The sequence below is a fragment of the Bactrocera dorsalis genome, chromosome 5 (genome assembly GCF_023373825.1).
Source record: "Bactrocera dorsalis isolate Fly_Bdor chromosome 5, ASM2337382v1, whole genome shotgun sequence".
Lineage (NCBI taxonomy): Eukaryota > Metazoa > Arthropoda > Insecta > Diptera > Tephritidae > Bactrocera > Bactrocera dorsalis.
Window position 1 is genome coordinate 63466541 of NC_064307.1, and position 23775 is coordinate 63490315.

At 34.9% G+C, this 23775-nt stretch overlaps 1 protein-coding gene and 1 pseudogene across 5 annotated transcripts in view; both read right to left on the reverse strand.

Annotated features, from left to right (window-relative positions):
• Positions 1–1074: 1074 nt before the first annotated feature.
• Positions 1075–6228, reverse strand: LOC125778903 (uncharacterized; annotated as a pseudogene).
• A 16333-nt stretch (positions 6229–22561) lies between these two features.
• The window catches only part of LOC125778669 (uncharacterized), a 35448-nt gene continuing 34234 nt past the window's right edge, over positions 22562–23775 (reverse strand). For 3 of the 5 annotated variants that reach the window (XM_049457621.1, XM_049457619.1, XM_049457618.1), the window contains one exon: positions 22850–23331. In XM_049457621.1, the coding sequence (XP_049313578.1) occupies positions 22901–23331 (431 nt within the window). In that variant the 3' untranslated portion in view covers positions 22850–22900. Of the gene's footprint in view, positions 22690–22849; positions 23332–23553; positions 23591–23775 lie in introns of those variants that run through there. The other 2 variants (XM_049457622.1, XM_049457620.1) reach the window with 2 other exon arrangements.

Here is a 23775-nt window from a genome sequence, read left to right on the forward strand (position 1 = left end):
TTAATTGAGCAGGTCTAATCGTCTATAAGAGCGTACAACTGCTGGCGTATGACTATGATATTGATATCATTAGCCTCAACATTCACGTCGTTAGTTTTGTCTTTTCCAGAATGGATAAGGAAGCAAAGCCAGTCATCAAACAAACAGTTGTCGTACTCGCGACTTGGCTCTCATATCACTGTGAACAATGTCAGCCTCGAAATCTAAAGCAGAATATCTCCTGCCAAAAGAAGCTACTTCGGAGTAAGTAGGTAATTTGAAAAGTAAAGTCGAAAACAAAAACACAAAAAAACAAAACAAATAAAGAAAATTGAAATATAAAAAATAATTAAAAAAGGATATAGGGACCAAAATATTATAATAAACTATAAAACAAAGAAACTTTAGCTTTAGTTGGACCGAAGCTTGAACACTTTTCATACATGTAAGTTTCAAGAAGATATCTTATTTCTGATCGCTTAGTTGTATGGCTATATACTATATTGATCCGGACAAGTTCAGAGAATTGCAGAATTTCCTGAAAATGTTTCGTCAAATGAAAAAGTGCTCCACACAAGCACATGGTTAAGATCGTTCGGTGTGTATGCCGCCTATGTATATGCTATAGTGGTCCGATATTGGATTAGTCGACAAATAAGTGGCTTCTAAAATGGAGGGACTAGCTCCGATATACATATGTATACAGATGGACGGGCAGAAGGATATCACTAAATGGACGTATGTAGCTCGTCACACTGTAAATTTATATATCCCTGCTGTCATTGAGTTTTGTGGGCTCAACTGGTAATAGCAAAAGCTGCAAGCTCTTACCAGAGACTTTAACCTGGTACCACGTGGAGCATTTATACTTTGGGGCGCTGATCAACGCAGTGTACTGAGCAATGTCCTTCTAGAAAGCACGGTGAGGTTAGGCCGTCGCTGGCAGGTACTCTCGTAAAGCATTCCAGACGTTGTACATTATAGAGCCTCTGACTTTCCCTTCTGGGTATTAATATATCTTTTTCAGGTCTATACCTTCATGAAATTAAAGGCAAACTAGTAATGCAAATATTTTATGAAAGAAATTTATTTACATATAAGTGAGAAGCAGAATTTCACAAATGCGTTTTTTGTTTTTGTTGTTGCCTGATGTTAACTTCTAATGCTTAAAGTACGTCGAAATTCCCAACTAAATTGCATTCGATATAAAGCTGGCCAACGCTGGTGAGTTTCTCCGCTGAGGTTATGTATACGCACTGACGCACTTTATGATATATTTGGCGACCTAAAATAATAAAATTTTATTTTGTAAGATTTTAAGGCATTAAGTAAATAATGGGCAACACTTACCTTTGTACGTTTATTGTTGGTGTTAATTGTGAATACAGTTTCAGTGTTAAATTACTGCAGTTGTTAGTACGGATCCCAAGGTGAATAAAGGTTATATATATTTATGTAATACTTTAAAAAGTCATATCGTAGGGACCAGATACCTTGAATGATGGCTTGCATTGGTAGCTGTTGCATAGGTGCAAACAACTCGTTGTCATTATCATTTTTTATAGCAACAGTTTATTTCAGTTTCTGTTCAATGATTTGCTGCAAATCTTGCAAACTCTGTTCGTCCATTTTGTCAATAAGAAGCGTCACCAGCGAAAAAGTTTCATTAGTGTGTGTATTATTCATATCATGAACGTCGTTTTTATTAGCGCCAGCTTCTGAGATATTAATCCCATTATTTCGGCTATTATTTTGCGCTGCTTCAGATGCGTATCCAGTTAGTATAGTTTCGTCTCTTGCTGTATCAATTGCAGCCACTTCTTTTGGTAGGTGGGGTTTTAAAAACTCCATTTCCTCTGCTAAATAGTACGGCCTACCACGGTTCGGCCCACGCTTTGTTTTGTAGTCGTCAATGAAGTGTGCGTAGGCGGCGCGTAGATTTCACCAGCGTCCCTTGCATTCAGGCACTGAAACAAAGAAGCGAAAATGTTTATAATTTTAGAAAGTATTAATTCTTTGTACATCAAGAATTTTCCAAAAATATTTAATTTATTTCCAAATTTTTTCTATTGTCTTAAAAATATTTTAAATAGTGAACTTCTATTGTAAGTTAAGATGCATACAGAAGTATATGTGAATATGCATACGTATATATTATGCATGCATAAATATGTATATATTATAACTGTGCTACCCTTATTCAACGCATTTATAACATTTTCAGTTGGCTTGTGGCACGTTTGCTGAAATCACGCCACCAGTTTGTATTAAAAATTCACTCACGGTTTTATGACATCACCAAAGCTACTAAACTCACCTGGCTTCCCCCAAATTCGGCCTATTTTTTCCAAGCTATTTCTATAGCATCTGTTTTACCATAACGGTCGTGATCCCTGTCGTACAGCTGTGGATGCTGCTCTACTAAGTTAACGAGTTTTTTATTTTCTTCGCGATTATGGTTGCGTTGGCCGCTATTTTGACTTATTTTTTTGAATTTCAACTGGCTCTGACACTAATTAAGCGTGGTTAATAAACTTTTTGCAAATCTATTGTCCCAAGTCTTCGAATTGTTATAGGTGTGCACTACTCCGCTGGCATTTAAAACTGAGCTATTATGCTAACGCAAGATTATATTATTTGAATCACCTATGCTTGGCAGTGTCTGGCTCGTAGCAGTGGCGTAGCCTCAAAATCGGGCGCCCGGGGAAAAGGATGTTCTGCCGCCCCCCTTTATCTACCTACCCACAAGTTTCATGAGGTGGTTCGAACAAAAGTGAATTTTTACAAAATGTCTTCGATATTAAGTATATAAAATTTAGGAACTAGAAGCCACGCAAATTATGAATTTCCAAAATTCTCGCAATACGGTTTTTGAGGAAATTGATAGTAAATTTACAAGACATCTTTTTAAAAGCCACAGAAAAAAAACATTTTCGCTCTATACAGGCATGTTTGCCCGAATTGGAGTTTTTAAATACCATTTTTGAAAATTTGGAAAAATAAAAGTATTTGTTACATTCAAAGCATAGGGTAACTGTGAGAGTGAAACGTCGCGACGACAGAGTAAAAATAAAGATACTCTTGCGATCAAAGCTAGAAAAGTGCATATTTAAGTTCTATCACTATTTTTAAGAAAGATATAAGCCAAAAGATTTAAGACAAATTCAAAGACTGAAGAGTATTCGAGTAAAAATTAATATTTTTCATTGTAATTCAGATTATTACATTGTGAGTGTACAACTCTTTATCTTTTATAATAAATTTTGTAAAAAAAATTTGTTGAAGTATTTTTCTGAATATTAAAAAAACAGCGAAGATCATTTTGCCGCCCCCAAGACGTTGCGCCCGGGGCGGGGCCGTCGCCCTCCGCTAACTACGCCACTGGCTCGTAGAATTTACTATTATGAATTAGATGTCATTTCCAATATATATGTATATTAAATTATGTGTTTTGAAATGAAAAGAAAGTTGAATTTACGTTGTGTTAAAAATCATTTATTTCCGATTTTTCTAAATTTTTTTCAATGTAACGCAGTTTGATAAACAACATTTTTTGGTTTCTATTCCGGAGCGTAAATGTACAGAGAAGATGTTTTTCCAACTCGGGAACACGCCACGTATAACTGGTACGCACTCATGCAATCGTAGTTGCGATAATTTGGCAAATTTGGCATAAACATTCGTGATGAGTTCATATTTCGTTGAAGTGAATTGACAAAAGGCAGGTGGAATTGATATCAAACCACTGGAACCGAAATGTGCCAATTTCTAATTCTTATCGAATACGATGTAAAATGTCTTTGGTAATGTAATTTTGTTCGTATTCCAAAATTGACGCGGATTTGAAGGCTGATCATCGCGAAATGTGTGTGAACTTCAGTGGTATGCGAAGTAGCTATCGAATCGTCCATAGTTTGATTACATTTATTATCATGTTCCAGCAATTGTAATTTCTTGCATGCTTCTCAAAAAGTTACACACACTCTACCATTCATGGTGCGCATTGACTCAAATGAAATTGAACCATGTACATTTATCAATGGCAACCGAAGGTATTAGCAATCGTCGTTTTTCGGCTGGATTATGTAAATTCGTCCTAAGGAATTAGTTGAGAACACACCTGGATGTCAATCTACTGGTTGGCCTTGCTTTCTGCGTAACTATTTCTGCGACGATGCATTCCATGTATAATATCAAGGCATTTCCGAATAGAGCAATGCTCTCGCAAACGAATCACTGACTCAAGTTGAGAAAAAACTCGTCAATGTCAATGTCAATGTTGTTGGAAGTGTTTATCCTGGCTGTACTGTATTCTCTGGGTTGAAAAACACTCTTTCGCCATTCTCCAAATGAACTGCGAGACGCACGACAGTGGAAAAACGTTCATGAATTGCAAAAGTAAATACCCTACAAAGCGCTTCATTGCAGTTCACGTATCGACCGTATCGTTCAATACCTATAACCGCCATATTGGTTCCTTTGGTGACATACTTACAAACGTATTTTATAGATTACACCGAAATGCAATACTAAACATTGATATGAGTTTTGAGTGTGAATTAGACAACAGTGGAGAATATAGTACGATCCATGTGTTGTCAACTTCGATACTCACTGCTCTAAGTTGTATGTTTGTCTGATGAGCTACGACGATAGAGTAGATATCCATCATTTCCAGTTTTCGATTCCGAAAGAAAAGCAAGTGGATAGTGTTTCGTGCATTTATTGTTAGACATACAAACCGAAGTGGGATTGTGGTGTCCGCAAGGTCCATGAACTATATTGGTTTGCATCAATTTGATGTGGTGTAACCACCATCCACCATCCAAAGAAGAACATCGTAACTGTTGTTTGAAAAGTCGTGCTGTGACAACGTGACGATCGCTTGCTGATTGACCCCGATCCATAAATCCACACGTATGTCATCGCATCCTGGGAGTACTCGTTCATGTGCCTTGGCGTTGATGGAAAAAAGAACACCGACCGATATTAGCGAGACCTCTTCGTGGCTTCGTAACAAATTTCAATATGTAATTGATCACTTCGTTTAAAACAAACATAAAGTTTTCACTGAATAATTTTCAAACATTTTTTTTTAAATAGCCGGAATAAAAGAGCAAGCGACAGAAATTGAACGATTCAAATAATTTACAAATCAAAATATTGAAAAACAAAAGAAAAAAGAATTGTATGAAAAAAGTCAATTTTTGGAAATTTCCAATTTTTCGACATTTTCTTATGAAAAGTTTTTTTTTTATTTCTGAACCTTTCCAGATCCACAGCCAACAAATTCTGAAAATTTCATGAAGATTGGTTTCGCCGTTCCCGAGCCTTAGCGTTACTAACAAATAAATATTCATTTTTACTTACATATGTACATACATATATACAAATACAACAAAAAAAAGAATTAATGAAATCGGTTCAGCCATTCACGCGTGATGCCGTGACAACGGAAAACGGGTTTCATTATTATATATGTATGTATGTATGTATGTATGTATGTATATAAATAAAGAATATAATAACGAAGCTATAAAATTGCTGCTTCATCGTACGATATTTCTTCGAAGCTTCGAAGCCCAGATCTATAGAGTCCATTAGGGAAACTCTAATACCTTCAGCTCTTTTAATTGGCTGTACTAATTATTAAATCATAATAAAATATGGGATTGCATGTAAATACATGTAATGATGTAAAAATCGAAATCGTTATCGTACGTGCTTTTGCATTTATATAACTACTTACCTGCAGATTCCATTAGGTATAAATGCCGTATGTACGCATCAGCTCACAATTTCATACAATGTATGCATTGTATCAAAAAATTATTATTACCCTCACTTTTTTATTTTTATTGATAAAATTCCAAATTTCAATTCACCACTTTTAATCGTCTAATAGATAATCAAACTTTGTTACAGAATATTTTAGAGTTTGAAAAGTCAACATTCTGAATATGTCATGGTTATTTTTTACAAAAAAGGCAACAGATGAGGCATAGCGCACGATTGAATTGTGTCAAACTCACCGGACTTCTCCAACGAGACCGCAATCGTGTGCCATGCCTCATCTGTAGTCTTTTTCAGACCGTAACCCGTGTGTCTTTTGTCGTACAGCTGCGGATGCTGCTTCACCAAATTACATAATTTTTTATCTTCTTTGAAAGTATTTTTGTTGTTTATATCCGTACGTGCTCTTCCATAAGGCTTATAATGTTCAGGAGGCTGCTTCGAGCTACAAGCGTTTCAATCCATGCTGCGGCTCTTTTACTTTCAAATTTTCAAATTGTAGTTTTGGACAAATTTTTAAATATTTCTCGTAAACTTTTTTAAATTAGTTGTACTCTAGAGATTCCGGTTATTTATTGTTCGGTTTTGCTTCGCTATACGTGTTTGACTATACTGTAATGTCTAGTCCACAGTGTTATTTATAGCATTCGCTGCAATTATATGATACTTGTAATTTATCGAATCCATCGGGTGGGGTTTATTTTACATATCTATTTTTTTCTCCGTACTTTATAATAAAGCAAAATACTGGAATTTTGATAGAAATTCCATATACTTTAATTCCGAGAATGAATAATAAATAATGCATGCCAGTTTGAGAACACTGCGGCATATACATATGTACATATTCATATTACATATACATATATATAATATAAGAAACTAGAAAATAATTAATAAGTGACTTTTCGTTTAATTGAAATGCACAATGAATTATTTATACTTCGGACATATATAAGTTTAGTCATCAAAAGTTGTTAGGGTAGGTCATAAATATTTCATCAGCAATTGTTGTTTCATATACAGTTGCCTTCAACAAAATACAAAAACAAAAACAAACAAGAAAACACGTTAACTTCGGCTGCACCGAAGCTAATATAACCTTCACAGGTGCATTTTTTTAGTAACTATGTGTTCAGTTTGTATGGAAGCTGTATGCTATAGTAATCCGATCTGAACAATTTTTTCGGAGATTACATTATTGCCTTAGAAAATAATCTATACCAAATTTCGTGAATATATCTTGTCAAAAGCAAGAGTTTTCTATACAAGAACTTTTTTCCGATCGTTCAGTTTGTATGGCAGCTATATGTTATAGTTGTCCGATATATGCAGTTCCGACAAATGAGCAGCTTCTTAAAGACAAAATGACATTGGCAAAATTTCTAGACGATATCTTAAAAACTGAGGGACTGGTTCGTATATATACAGACAGAGGGACAGACAGACGGACGTGGCTAAATCGACTCAGCTCAAAATACTGATCATTTATATATATACTTTATAGGGTCTCCGACGCTTCCTTCTGGGTGTTACAAACATCGTGACAAACTTAATATACCCTGTTCAGGGTATAAAAAGAAACAGAAAACAGAGAATAAGGGCAAAGACTTAAGGTTGAGAGATTGGATAAACATCTTCTACTAACTCGATACCACTATTTGCAATAATTGTTTGTGTGTTTTGGATGATTATCTATTTATCTATTTGTAGAAGTACTCGTCATTTAGTAACACGTTTCAAGAAATATTGGTTAGTCGAAAATGTCTTTTCTAATCAAACTTCAACTTATTTTTTATATATATAACAATTTTTAATGAACCAAATATATGTACAATATATGACCACGTTTTGCCATTTTTCCGCTAGACATTTTTCCATCAGTGTAAAATTTTTCTAATTTCTCGGCGAAAATCTGCGTAAAGTAATTGTCACAGGCTTCTCTTGAAGCCAACTTTACTCCATTAATGGAGTTCTGCATTGACCGAAGCAATAGGTAGTCCGATGGTGCAAGGTCAGGACTATATGCTGGATGCATCAAAACATCCCAGCCAAGCTCTCCCAGTTTTTGACAGTAAAATGTAGAATCAATCGTTCGACCAGGCTGGAACAGCTCATAGCGGATGATTCCTTACCAATCCCACCAAACACTTAGCTTAACCGTTCGGGGCATCTTTCCTGGCTTTGTGAGCATTTGCTCAGTTTCACCTTGCTTGGACTATGATTTCTTCAAACATTATTGTCATATATATTCCACTATTCTTCTCCTGTTACCATTCGCTTCAGAAAGGGTTCGATTTCGTTTCGTTTCATTAAAATTTTTCGGTCCATTAATATTTTCACAGACAATTCATGTGATACCTAAACATCGAGCTTCTTTTAGCAGTCAACCTTTTTTAATGATTCAAAACCATTTGATGGTGAATGTTAAGTTAAGGTGAATAAAGGTTATATATACATTGTAATACTTTAAAGAATCATATCGATATATCTGGTTCCTCCTCGATGGTAACTACTAGTGGCGGTTGCATGAATGCAGACAACTCGTTGTCATTATTATTTTCTACAGAAACAGCTTGTAAATTAAAAAAAGCGCTTAAGCGTGAGGAAGAATTGAACACCGAAATGTTTTTATAGATGGTATGTATTAGAAAATGTATGAAAATTGCATATAGCCTTACTTAAAAAGTTGAATATCTTTAGAAGTATTAATGGTAGGGATTTTGACCTCGGACTTTTTTTATAGCAAATAAAATTTCATACAAATTTGTCATGTAAATTTTTTCTATAGCTCCTGTCATTTACGAGATATATACAAAAAAATGCGAAATTCTTGGAAAAATCGGGTTTAGAGCCCCGTACTACCTCGCCGGTGTGAGTTACGACTTTTTGGCACCGGGCACTTTTGTAGAGTGAACAATTCTGAGAAATTTGCATCTAAATTCAAAGCGATGCTATAAAATACCTCTGATCTGTAGGAATTTAAAGGTAAAAACTCACGGTTGTAGTGTATTTTCTATGGAAAATTTTTACAGGCCTTGGTCCAGTTCTTAATGTTAATATTGAGCTAAAATTTTCAGGGAATTTTTTTTAGGGTATTTCAAAGGAAATTTTGTTATGGTTCTGAAAAAAATTAATAGTTAAAAAAAAAAACCCTAATACATACATATATTGTACAGACACCAAATTTTTCTGATTAACATTAATTATAAATCCCCTTATAAATTCTCACATGCAATAAATAAAAAAATTTGAATTTTCCGAATATTTTTCTCTCATGACATATTTAGCAAACTCAAAAATATATATATATGTATGTATAATTACCGCCAATTCTCATAAAAGAGAATGTGAATTAACTAGCTATGAGCTCAAATGTCCAACGCAGATAGTTACACAAAAAATAACAACAAATTAGTCATGCAAAGTTGCAAAGTCTATCACAGCTGCCCTCACGCATACCCAAACCAAGTGAGAAAGAGAGAGAGAGAGATGACGTCATTCTTGCAGCTCCACCCATTGGATAGCGCAAGATGGCGTTTGCAAGTTGTCTTACCAACAAGTTTGCGGCACGCACCAATAATGATCACGCTACTTACATATATACCCTCGCAAGATCGAAAACAGCCCCCCAACAAAAAAATTCAACGGGTAAATAATCACTATTGCTTCTACACACAGTTTTTTTTTAAGAATCATATATAAAGGGTGATTCATTTCGAGGTTCCCTATTATTTTTCAGGAAAATCACAGAAACTTCAAATTAAATGGTTATGTTACGTTCTCACCGGCATCATTTTTGAAGACATATGGACCGATGATTGCAACGGCACACAAATCATACAAAACCGCTGCTTTTTCTGGATAACGTGGCAGCTCTTGAATCCCTTCTCGTTGTTCTTCGTCGAAAATTCAGCAATTTTGCTTGTTTAAAAAAATTTGGTCGAAAACGTCGGATTTTCTTGGAACTTTTCAAGAGCCCATAGAGCGAAGCGATGCCGCTGGGTCCGGACGTGCGGCTTTAGTTCTTGCCCAAATTGTATTTTGTAAGCTTTTGATCTGAGATCTGACGGAAATTGCGCCAAGTCGGTTCATACGTCAGTCCGAGTTGCTGCAAATGGCATCAAATCGACTCTCCACGGTCTTCGTGTTCACTCTCAGCTACGGCTGCCATATTTTTTTATTGCGTGCTGGACGTGGTCTATTTGGTTGAAGATTATCCAATAATGAATGCTGGGTCTCAAGATGGGTGATGGTAGAGGTCTGAAACTATCGATGACACTATCGATACTATCTATGCTATCGCAGAGCCATCGATTGTTTTCGTTAGTTTCTAATTTATATTCTTTTGTTTTTGATCTACGATCAGAGATGCCATTGTTCAAACAAATGTCAAAACAGTGCAGCCAATAACCAACATGTTGATAGCAATGCCTAATAGGCATCATTATGTATGTATGTTTATATTCATTGGCAATTCAAGGCAAAGTTGAAAGTTAACCGATGGTATTCACTGTCGATAGATATTCAGACCTCTAGGTGGTGGTGTAGCGAATAGTACGGATCGATTATGTTGAACATAAGTTGAGCGAATCGTGCGAAATGCACTCTTTACAGAATGTGAGTTTTGGTAATGAAGATGAACTATTTGCAAATGCCATTTCCATAATGAAATGCTAATAAAAATAGTATTACAGCTTGACACAACTCACACGTGATCTGTCAAAAAATAGTATTGAAAAAAGTACTTCTACTTGAATCACCCGTTACCTTACAGATTAATTTTTTTATTCTTTTTTTTATAATATTTATATAGTTTATTATATATTAGGGTGGGTAAAAATAATTTATTTTTCCCTTTATACTCTGATAGGTTCTTAGGCACCGATACCGTTTTTTAGAGAATGCAATTACCGATAAAATCTATGAAATCGGATATTTTTTCAAGCCGTTGAATTTATATCTCCCGAAACTGGTGGACTAGAACGATTTAGGAGGTGCGCATGTGTGGCAATTGTGTGTCCTAGGCGTAATCGGATAAATGCTTTGATGTAGTTGCACCGGCAGCTGGAGGGATAGCTTGGTTTTATCATGTTCGGGTTATTCGTAGTATATTGGTGCTGGATAGATCTCCAAGTCTCCATATGTGAGCTATATTGGAGCTGCGATATACACTTATGTATACAAGTATTTTTTCATAATATAGTCAAAAGTTATTAGTGGTTCTTTTGCTGCGAGTTTAGCCCGTTCGTCTGCCAGATTGTTTCCTTTTATGCCTGCGTGTCCTGGAACCCACATTAGTTTCAAGCGATTGTTATTCTCGATTAACGACGGCGAATGTTGTGCTAATGTCGGTTTTTGAACCATCTGTGAAAACGAATTTCCAGTCTGGGAGCAGTGGAGTTGCATATTCCGCGAAAAGGCGTTGAAATACTGTGGGGGAGGTACTACTTTTTCCGTATTTCTCCAAGTTTAGCATGAAACATGATTTGTTTATCATCCAAGGCGGAGAAGATACTTTTTGACGGAGAGAAGGGAATGTGATATCAAGCTCTCTGGCGTATTCGATGCAGAGAAATATTGACGACTTACGACTTGAAGACTTTTTCCGTTGCAGCTTGGATAACACTGTTTCGTAAAGAATATTATTGTAACAAAGAAACAGCTTCGGTATGAGTTTTTTTAGGTTAAGTGTAAATCTTTATTCGATTGTGGGTAGCCGTCGTTAGCTTTAACAGCCTATCATTTACTCGACGACTGCACACATTTCGCAGCGATTAGAAAAAATATCTTCGACGACCAAATACCGTCTGCTCTGTTACAAACGAGTTCCTCCGAAAACGTAACAAAAATATCAGCATTCTTAGTACAAACAGGATTAAAACCACAAATATGATTATGTTTATAAACTTCCCATTACTTATTATTTATTTTGTTCTTAATACTTTTCTATTAGCTAGAGAACATTTTATTAACTTTTACACCTAAGACTTAATTAAGCAATAACTATACATTTTATATTTACATCAGCGAGCCGAAGGTCCTGGCAGCCAGTGCTCCTTTTTTCGTGGAAAAGTAATTGTATTATTGTTTCACGTTTTATAAATAAATAAATAAATAAATATCTCCCGAATTTTTCTCTCTGATAATAATAGGCAAATGGCAATAGTAAAAGCTAGTACTTGGAGTGATTTTCGTAGAGGTATATATGAACCTATTTTTAAGTATACCAAGCAATAAGAAATATTCGTATTTTTTGACACAAACTTATATACTTATATTGATTAATCTTTGACTAAAATAGTTATTACTAGTTTTTAAATAATATTTTTTATTAAAATCGATAAGTTCAGTACAAAATATAATTTTCATTTTTTTTAACAACCATAAGATGAAGCTATAAAATTGCTGGTTCAACTTAGGATATTTTTCCGAAACTTGGGTGATCTGTGATATAGTCTATTAGGGAAACTCTCATATCTTCAGCTCCTTAAATTGCTTTTACTGCTTATTATTTTTATACTCTCGCAACAAAGTTGCTAAGGAGAGTATTATAGTTTTGTTTATTAGGTTATACTATATACCAAAATGATCAGGGTGACGAGTAGAGTTGAAATCCGGATGTCTGTCTGTCCGTCCGTCCGTCCGTGCAAGCTGTAACTTGAGTAAAAATTGAGATATCATGATGAAACTTGGTACACGTATTTCTTGGCTCCATAAGAAGGTTAAGTTCGAAGATGGGCAAAATCGGCCCACTGCCACGCCCACAAAATGGCGGAAACCGAAAACCTATAAAGTGTCATAACTAAGCCATAAATAAAGATATTAAAGTGAAATTTGGCACAAAGGATCGCATTAGGAAGGGGCATATTTGGACGTAGGCCCCGCCCCTACTAAGTTTTTTGTATATATCTCGGAAACTAATACAGGTATGTCAACCAAACTCTATAGAGTCGTTTCCTTCAGGCATTTCCATATACAGTTCAAAAATGGAAGAAATCGGATAATAACCACGCCCATCTCCCATACAAAGGTTATGTTGAAAATCACTAAAAGTGCGTTAACCGACTAACAAAAAACGTCAGAAACACTAAATTTTACGGAAAAAATGGCAGAAGGAAGCTGCACCCAGACTTTTTTTTAAAAATTAAAAATGGGCGTGGCGTCGCCCACTTATGAACCAAAAACCATATCTCAAGAACTATCCGACGGATTTCAATGAAATTCGGTACATAATATTTTCTTAACACACTGATGACATGTACGAAATATGGGTGAAATCGGTTTACAACCACGCCTTCTTCCAATATAACGTTATTTTGAAATCCATCTGATGCCTTCTCTGTATAATACGAGTATGTATATATGTACATTAGGAACCAAAATAAAAAAAATATGTAAATGACGGATAATGAAATCTCGATTATCACTTTATCATGCGAGAGTATAAAATGTTCGGTGACACCCGAACTTAGCCCTTCCTTACTTGTTATGATAATGATTAATTTCTTGAGTTAATCATTGACATCTGCGTACATTATGCCTACGCTCGGCGACTTCGTGTATACCCTGTAGAACTCTAAAATAACATAGAAGCTTCTCTATTTCTGTCATATCTGGCATGTAGCGTCGTACGCTTTGAAAAATATTTAGAATACCGATGTCAAGGCCTGTGATATGGTTTTCATTTATTCTCATTATTGCTGCTTCGTTTGGCAGATGTGGTCTTAGAAATTCCATATGACCAGCTAAAGGACCAGATATAAATGATGGTCCTTCATCTATATACATAGCTTCGTCATTTTCACCGGCAATTGCAGCTTCGGTAGGCAGATGTGGTCTTAGAAACTCCATATGACCGGGCATAAATGATGGGCCTTCATCTATATCCATAGCTTCGTCATTTCCACCGGCAGCTGTAGCTTCGGTAGGCAGATGTGGTCTTAGAAACTCCATATGACCAGGCATAAATGATGGCACTTCAACTATATCCATAGCTTCGTCATTTTCACCGGCAGCTGTAGCTTTGGTAGGCAGATGTGGTGTTAAAAATTCCATATACCCAGCTAAATTACAAGATATTCCACAGTTTCGTCCACGCTGGGAGTAGCGTGCAAATCTACCTCGCCTGCTCTTGCGTACTGAAATAAGTAAGTAAAGAATTCTTATTTTTAGTGTAGTGACTATATCTGTATAAATAATCAGGCATGCTCATCTAATTTTCTGTATATACGCGATTAGACATTTAGTTTATGAGCTAGGAAACTGAAATCTTCAGCACATTCTTTTCTTCCTAAAAGCCTGTTTATTTGTCGAAATCGTTGGCATACAAACTGATAGATCAAAATCTGATCCTTCCATGGAACACTTTTATATTTGGCAATATATAATATATTCACAAAATTTGGCACAGTACATATATTGTTAAAGACAGCGCAAAAATATGCAAATATATTATTCAGATCAAACCAATAAGTCTGGCATAGATGATATGCAAACTGATTAATATGGATCTTTAAAAAATCATTGAAACGATCAGTTACGGAAGGAAGGATATTCGGGGAAACTTTAGTATACGATCCCACGATATCAGGGTTAAAAGTGATATGGTTGAATAGGGCTGATGCTCCAGATTAAGAAAATAAACTTATAGTTTTCGAGATATTTGCATTTAAAGTTGAAAATTTTGCAAATTTTATCTTGCAATTTCTTGATTTCTAGTAATTATTTATTTCATATTATGCACTTTTTATGCACTTATACTTCATTACATTGTTTCTACGTATTTATTTTTTAGTATTTATTTAGTTATTTGCTTAAAATAAGCATTTTATATTTTACACAAATTTCATTACATCCACAATAACAAAAGTATTCCGTGTTTACAGATATTAAGTCTTGCCATAATTACACATTTATCAAACGAATAAGAATGGATATAAAAACTCATTGTAATAAGAAAAGTTCTAAGGCGTATAAGTATGTTTAATCTAATAATTTAATAAAAGGATCATAATGATTATTTGCAACACAACAAAGGTAAAACAGGGTAAACATTAGTCCATTCGCGTCCCACTTCTTTCTGCATTGGCGGCTTTCGGCCGCGCTTCAAAAATATAACCCTGGCCGATCCAACACCGGGGTGTCGGATTTTTTTTGAGTAAAACTCCTTTTTGCGTTGGCGGCCTTCGGCCGCGATTCAAAAAAAATAACACTGGACGATCCAACATCGGGGTGTGTCGGATTTTTTTTTTGAGTAAAACTCCGTTTTGCGTTGGCGGCCTTCGGCCGCGATTCAAAAAAAATAACACTGGACGATCCAACACCGGGGTGTAACGGATTTTTTTTTGAGTAAAACTCCTTTTTGCGATGGCGGCCTTCGGCCGCGCATCAAAAAAAAATAACCCTGGCCGATCCAACACCGGGGTGTGTCAGGTATTTTTTTGAGTAAAACTCCTTTTTGGCGTTGGTGGCCTGCCCGATCAAAAATTATGATGTATGAAGAAAAGGAGCAATGATTTATGTATTTGGGGTATAATCTTATTTTTTATTCATTTTGATTCATTTTTATTCGTTTGATAAATGTGTAATTATGGCAACACTTATTATCTGTCAACACGGAATACTTTTTTTATTGTGCATGTAATGAAATTTGTGTAAAATATAAAATGCTTATTTTAAGCAAATAACTAAATAAATACTAAAAAATAAATATGTAGAAGCAATGTAAAGAAGTATAAGTGCATAAAAAGTGCATAATATGAAATAAATAATTACTAGAAATCGAGAAATTGCAAGATAAAATTTGCAAAATTTTCAACTTTAAATGCAAATATCTCGAAAACTATAAGTTTGCGCCGGCAACAATTACATATTTTCTTAATCTGGAGCATCAGATCTATCTAACCATACCACTTTTAACCCTGAAATCGTGGGATCGTATACTAAAGCCGACCCGGATATTTCTATATATCTATACTCACAACTCTTTTTATGTTGCATTCTGTTTGGTATATGGTGAGTATTAACTTTACAGTTTTAATTGTTACGACTGGCGAACTCCAGCGATTTGTTGTTTACTTTGAATAATATTTTTGGCGTTTTCACAATAATGTATTATTGCACTTCACTTTATTTTGAAGTTGTATTTTTGGAACAATTTTTAATTATTTTTTCTACCAGCACTTGTTGCTAATAAATTTACTACACCTTAGGCAGCCTGGCTTGAAATGAATTAAAAGCTCGTGACAGCATTCGCAAAATGAGAAAGAATGAAAAATATTATGTACGATTCTTTAAATCACGCCGCGAAATTTCTCGAGTTGCCATATGTAGAAAAAATTAAAAAAGGGTTTAACAGGTGCACTTTTTATAACATAAAAAAGTTTGAAAATATCTTTATTCCATTGGAGTGGTCTGATCTGCACATTATTATATATTCCGAGATTGGAGATTTTTGAGGATACCTAGTTAACAAAAAGTTTTTCCATATTATATATTGTATAACTTAATTCCGATCAATGATGGAATGGTACGCGCATAGACGGACAGAAAGACAAACGGTCATGGCTTAAACGACTCAGCTTGTCACGTTGGTCTTTTATATGTATATATTAGGGTGATTCAAAAAAAAAAATTTTTTTTTTCAATTGGTACTCGTAAAAATAGGTTCCTAGACACCTCTAAGAAAGCCTCTCCAAATATGAGTTTTTAATTGTAACGGGAAGGTCCTCCGCCTAACGGTTTTCTATTTTTTCTTATTATCAGATAGAAAAATTTATATCTCGCTTCCAACTACTTGAAAAAATATCTTGTTAATTAGGTTTTGTAGAATTGAATGCTCTAAAATATGGTCTCTTATGATTTTTTCGTAAACCCACCGTTTAAAAGATATTAACGGTTGAAATTTGACTATTTTGGAAAAAAATTCTTTATTTCTTATTAATTTTATAACTCAATGAAAAAAAAATTATGAATGATGAAACACATAGTTTTGTAGGAAATTTACTGCTCTATAAAAATGGTCTACTATGATTTTTCGAAAGTTAATCGTTAACGAGATACTCATCGTCAAACAGCAATGCATATTAGGGTGGATCAAAAAAAAAAAAGTTTTTTTTCGTTTGGTACTCTGAAAAATAGGTTCCTAGACACCTCTAAGAAAGCCTCTCCAAAAATCTATTCATAATATTTTTTTTCATTGAGTTATAAAATTAATAAGAAATAAAAAATGCTCCCAAACATAATCAAACTTTAACTGTTAATATCTTTTAAACGGTTGGGTTTACGAAAAAATCATAAGAGACCATATTTTAGAGCATTCAATTTCCTACAAAACCTAATTAACAAGATATTTTTTCAAGTAGTTGGAAGCGAGATATAAATTTTTCTATCTGATAATAAGAAAAAATAGAAAACCGTTAGGCGGAGGACCTTCCCGTTACAATTAAAAACTCATATTTGGAGAGGCTTTCTTAGAGGTGTCTAGGAACCTATTTTTGCGAGTACCAATTGAAAAAAAAAAAAAAAAAATTTTTGAATCACCCTAGTATATATACTTTTAGGGTCTCTGCTATGTTTCTACTGAAATTTTGTGCATGTCGTCTCATTTGTGCCAGTATTGTGAATAAGAACTTGACTTACATGTATTATGGCACATACATAGCTTTCATACATACAGAACGGTCAAAGTTAAAGTTGTGACGGGTATTATAGCGTCAGTGCAACCGAGGTTAAGGTTTTTTACATTCCATGAAACATATATTCATTTAGGCATCGTTACATTACGTGCTCTTAATAGTTGGCATTAAGAATTTATTAAGATTTATTATAAAGAATTTACTTCATGCGCTTCATAGTTTTTTTTTCATAAGTACATAGACGTGTTGCATACATATGTATATATTATAGCTAAATTTATAGTCACGTAAGCTAAAATTTAAAAACGGATTTTGTTCAAACTCATATCTAAGTGTTTGGCTGCAATTATGAAATAGGAGTAAGTCAACCAGTCAAACCCGGACAACGAATATGCTTTTCTCTTTAACCATTCATATTACATATATTATTTTCACAAATTTTAGAGGGTAAATTAGTTATGTTAACTGACGGTTGTTTATAACATCTACAACTAATCGTAATGGATTAAGGGTTATATATAAGGTACTTTCCAAAGTAAAGAGGACTTTTTGAATCTAGCGCCCCCTGGTGGCGCCATCTATATGTCGACTGGTGCGTTAGAATCTGCAATCTTTATCGATTGTCCAGTGATCGATTGTTCATGACATTTAATAGATTAGAAGTGAAGTTATTGCGTTTTAAGTGTCAGTATGTTTGTGTTATCGGTGCGAAAATGATCTTCGAACAAAGAGCCGACATTAAATTTGCGTGAATTCATCAAAAATCAGCCGAAATCATCACCGAAATTCATTGAAATGGAATTGGATATATCCAAAACATAGATTTATCGCATTTTGACCGAACGTTCGGGCTTACGACAGGTGTGTGCACGGTTTGTTTCGCACAAATTGACTGATGACCACAGATTGCTCAGAATCCAACGTTCGAATTCGCCATCATTAAACAGGTCAAAAATCACATTTTAACCATTAACCACTCCCCGTATTCGCCTGATATGGCACCGTGCAACTTCTTCCTTTTCGGAAAAATGCTTTGGCCATGGAAGAAAAGCGTTATCCAGACGTAGAGGCCATTCAAAAGGCTTGCACCGGCATACTGGCGGCCATACTGGCCAACGAGCTACAACATTGTCGTTCGACATGCTTTTGGACTGTGTGTTCTATTTTTTTTTTAATTATAAAGTCCTGTTTACTTTATAACGTACATATGTACTTGTACATATAAATGGTCGGGATGACGAGACGAGTTGAATTCCGAGTGATTGTCTGTCTGTCTGTGCATCCATATCCATAGCGACAACTTAAGTAGTAAATATAGCTTAAACAAGTAAGGGAGGGCTGAGTTTGGGTGTAACCGAACATATTACGCTCTTGCAACTTGAAGGAATCAAAGCAAGGGAAATGCTTTAAGATGTAAAACGTCTACCTGAAAATCGAAATCCCAGCAATTTTAAATATACATATATTATACCATACATAACTCATATACGGACAGACACATAAGGGTTGTTAGAAAAACGAAAACCATTATATTATATGTAGTATTTGGAAGTTGGGGTAGTATCGACCAAATCTTATCAGTTTTTCCCAATACCACATACTATTAACATGTGACATACTAAAAAACTTATAACATAGAGTAAAGTCAGTCGGATGTTCGAAAATTTTGATATTAGTTATAAGTAAAATATATGTAGGTAAGTAAGTAGTAGTAAGGTATCACTCAAATTTATTTATTTTATACATATAAGATACACTGTTATGAATAAAACACGCTAACTCATTTTCATTGGGATAACTCCCATATTGGCCGATAAATGCGGTACAAAGTCACCCGATGTTCAAATAACGTTATACTAGATAAATGGGGACTAAGGGAAGTATTGGTCCCATTCAACCAATTTTTGACATACAGACATACCATTGCCAGAGAAGAGGTAGTGGGGACTAAATATTCGGTACCTAGGGGCGTGAACAGTTTTTGATGGATTTAAATAATTTTTGTACATAAGGTGGTATACACTGAGGGCACTATTCGTGCAAAGTTGAATCCCGTCATATTAATTGCTTCTTGATTTGTGTATTGGAAACTGAACGAATCAAATGGAATTTAAAATTGTGCTATATGGGAAGTAAGCGTGGTTATTGGCCGATTTTGGTCACTTTGACAACGTGATTTAAGAATATAAGAAAAATGCCACGTACCAAATTTTGCCGAGATCGGTTGGTCAGATCCCGAGATATGGGATTTCACCAAAAAGATGATGGGCAGTGCCACTTCCATCGTCCAATTTTCGCGCCGGCTCCAATAGAGCTTTCTCATACCATCCGCCGGCAAACTTTTACGTTTCTGACGCATTTAGTTATTATAGATTAGAATTAGGTGAAACGTACAACCGTTAGGTGAACAAAACTATAATACTCTGTAGCAACTGGTTGCAAGTGTTTAAAGCACCTCAAACTAAAAATTAAACATATTTTTTAATAAACCCGCAATAATATTAATCGAAAAATACTTATTTTATTGTGAGAAAAATGTGATCTGTTTGATATATGGAAATCATGGCCCAAAGCATGAAAACATCTTCTATGAACGGAGCGGTATTTAAAACGAGTTACCGATTTTGAAATTAAATTTAGTACATACGGTACTACCAATGTTAAGGATCGGCCAACATTTTATTAATCGAAAAAGGCAAAATATGTATTTACAATTCACTTGTTAGGTTACTCATTCGTAGCTAATTTAGTTTCCACTGAAATTTCTCTTAATGTATAAAGTTCGGGCATCAAAATTCATACTTAAAAAAAACAAAAAGAAGAAAATAAAAGAAATAAAAATAAAAACAATTGTTGGCCTGGCTTCCTCATTTTCAGTTTGTTCATTTCGGACTTCGTTAAGTACATGTGGCCTTAGAAATTCCATTTGCTCAACAAAATCTTGGAAATTCGGTTCATGCTGTGTGCTAGGGTCCTCAATGTCGCTGTCAGACACTGAAAGAAAGATAAAATTCATATTTTTTATACTCTCGCAACAAAGTTGCTAAAGAGAGTATTATAGTTTTGTTCACATAACGGTTGTTTGTAAGTCCTAAAACTAAAAGAGTCAGATATAGGGTTATATATACCAAAGTGATCAGGGTGACGAGTAGAGTTGAAATCCGGATGTCTGTCTGTCCGTCCGTCTGTCCGTCCGTGCAAGCTGTAACTTGAGTAAAAATTGAGATATCATGATGAAACTTGGTACACGTATTTCTTGGCTCCATAAGAAGGTTAAGTTCGAACATGGGCAAAATCGGCCCACTGCCACGCCCACAAAATGACGGAAACCGAAAACCTATAAAGTGTCATAACTAAGCCATAGATAAAGATATTAAAGTGAAATTTCACACAATGGATTGCATTAGGGAGGGGCATATTTGGACGTAATTTTTTTGGAAAAGTAGGCGTGGCCCCGCCCCCTACTAAGTTTTTTGTACATATCTCAGAAACTACTATAGCTATGTCAACCAAACTCTATAGAGTCGTTTCCTTCAGGCATTTCCATATACAGTTCAAAAATGGAAGAAATCGGATAATAACCACGCCCACCTCCCATACAAAGGTTATGTTGAAAATCACTAAAAGTGCGTTAACCGACTAACAAAAAAACGTCAGAAACACTAAATTTTACGGAAGAAATGACAGAAGGAAGCTGCACCCAGGCTTTGTTTAAAAATTGAAAATGGGCGTGGCGTCGCCCACTTATGGACCAAAAACCATATCTCAGGAACTACTCAACCGATATCAATGAAATTCGGTATATTATATAATATAATATTTTCTTAACACCCTAATGGCATGTACGAAATATGGGTGAAATCGGTTCACAACCACGCCTTCTTCCAATATAATGCTGATTTGAATTCCATCTGATGCCTTCTCTGTATAATATATACATTAGGAACCAATGATGATAGCGAAATAAAACTTTACACAAATACGGTATTTGGGCTGAGTTATCCCTTGTGGAAAAATTGTCGTGATCGGACTATAACTTTTCAAGGTCCCTTATATGGAACACGAAGAACTCAGTGCCTAACCTAACCTAACATAATTTTTCACCGAAAATATCGGTAAATCTCTCAGAATTTAGTTCTTCTTTTCAACAAAATAAAAAAATATGTAAATGACGGATAATGAAATCTCGATTATCACTTTATCATGCGCGAGTATAAAATGTTTGGTGACACCCGAACTTAGCCCTTCCTTACTTGTTATCTATTATATTATAATTATTTAATTTCATCCTATTGCGGTAACCTAGCTTTAGCAGAAATATTATTAGTTTGTGATTACTTAATAACGCTAAAAGTTTTTTAATTGAAATAAAATTTTTAAAAGACTGAAGCACTTGTCAATTATAATGTTAATATGATCTAAAAACACTTCAATTACTTGAACATATTGTTGTATTTTTTATATTGTTGGATAAGTGAGCTTCAGTTTGGCCTTTGTAGTGCATGACGCCGCGCGCCGACCCAATGGACCTAGCACCCTAATCGACCAACGATCTGTGCACACATTCCGAGTCTGTTCATATCACACCAATAATTTGTGTTTTGAATTGTAGCAGATGTTTAGAGAATTCACAAGAAATACTGAACTCACCTGACATCCCGGACGATTAAGCTGCCGTACGCTAGGCTTATCTTTAGCATGATCACGATCCATCTATCATTTTTTGAAATTTAATGTTTTCAGTTGTGTAGTATACTTCGGTCTGTGTAATGACTTGTTGAAATTCGAATGGCAATTGCCTAGGTGTACCTAAATATGTATATATTTTGTAATGGTATACGTGTTTTTAAAGTTTTACAGCTTTTTGATTGTTTATCTCGATACCTTAATTGGTGCTTGGATTGACCACCGGAAAGTGGAAGAATCAGATGGAATTTAAAAGAGTGTTTTGTGTGAAGTTGGCGTCGTTATAGTCCGATTTATCTTGATTTTGCACTGGAATAGGAAGGTTAGAATAACAAGATGTGCCACATTTGGTGGATGCTGGTCGAGTAAGTCTTGAGATATGGCAGTGCCACGCCCATCGTCCAATTTTGTTTCCGGCTCTTATATATATAGTCCTTTTGTATCATGCTAGGTGTATAATTCAAAGTCTCTGTGGTATTTATTTACATGTATTGATTTATCGCGAATTTAGTATCCTTAAGTGAACTCGTTATATAGGGAGTCGGCGGAATTTTAGTATTTTTAAATTTGCGTGTAATTTCGAAAATATTCACTGAAACGATATGAAATTTTTAAATTTAATATAATGGATTTTTTTTCAAAATTATAGCTCTATAATTATAACCCCTTAAGAATTTTCGATAAAAAAATATATATATATTTCCAATATTAAAAAGGATTTATTAAGTAAATATTTTTCAATATGTGCTATTCATAGATATAATTTTGTGGATTATAGTTTTAATTCATGGCAATATATCTGCTTAATTCTTAATAGCAAGTTCGTCATTTACCAGCACAGTGTCTGCATTATTATATTTATTCATTCTTTTCTGAATGATTTCTTGTAAAGTACGCAATCCTTGTTCGTCTATTTTTTCCACTAGATACTTTATCTCATTTTGGATGCAATCATTGCCATCACCGCTTGCACTACTTTTCATTCTGCTGATTTCGTATACAGCTTGCAACATGCTAATGTGGCATAGACTCTGCTCTTTTTGGGTCATATCTTGCATGTAGCAACGTAGAAATTCAAAAAAATGTTTGTTGTAGAGCTCTTTATTTTCTGCGGCAACCGCGGTTTCTTTAAATTGACGTTTACGACCACGCTGTTCCTTATCGGCTTCAAGGGAACGTAGGTAGGCGATGTACTCAGCACGCAGTTTTTCCCAACGAGCCTTGCATTGAGACACTGAAATCAGTAAGCAAATCAATAAGAGTAAAATTATTGCAAAACACAAAAAAAACGTTGCACCGAAGCAATAATTTTCCCCCACAAATAAAAAAGTTTCCACACAAGCACTTGATTTCAGCTTGTATGATAGCCATAAGCTACAGAAGTTCGATCTGAACAATTTGTGCAGAAATTGTACCGTTGTACGGTACTTGGCTTTCCGCGTTTTGTCAAACTCACCTGACTTCCCCAACGAGTCCGCAATCGTGCACCATGCCTCATCTGTTGTCTTTTTCTTACCGTAACCCTTGTGTCCTTTGTCGTACAGCTGCGGATGCTGCTCCACCAAATTACATAATTTTTTATCTTGTTTAAAAGTTTTTTTGTTGTTTATATCCGTACATGCTCTTCCATAAGGCTTATAATGTTTCGAAGGCTGCTTCATGCTACAAGCGTTTGAAT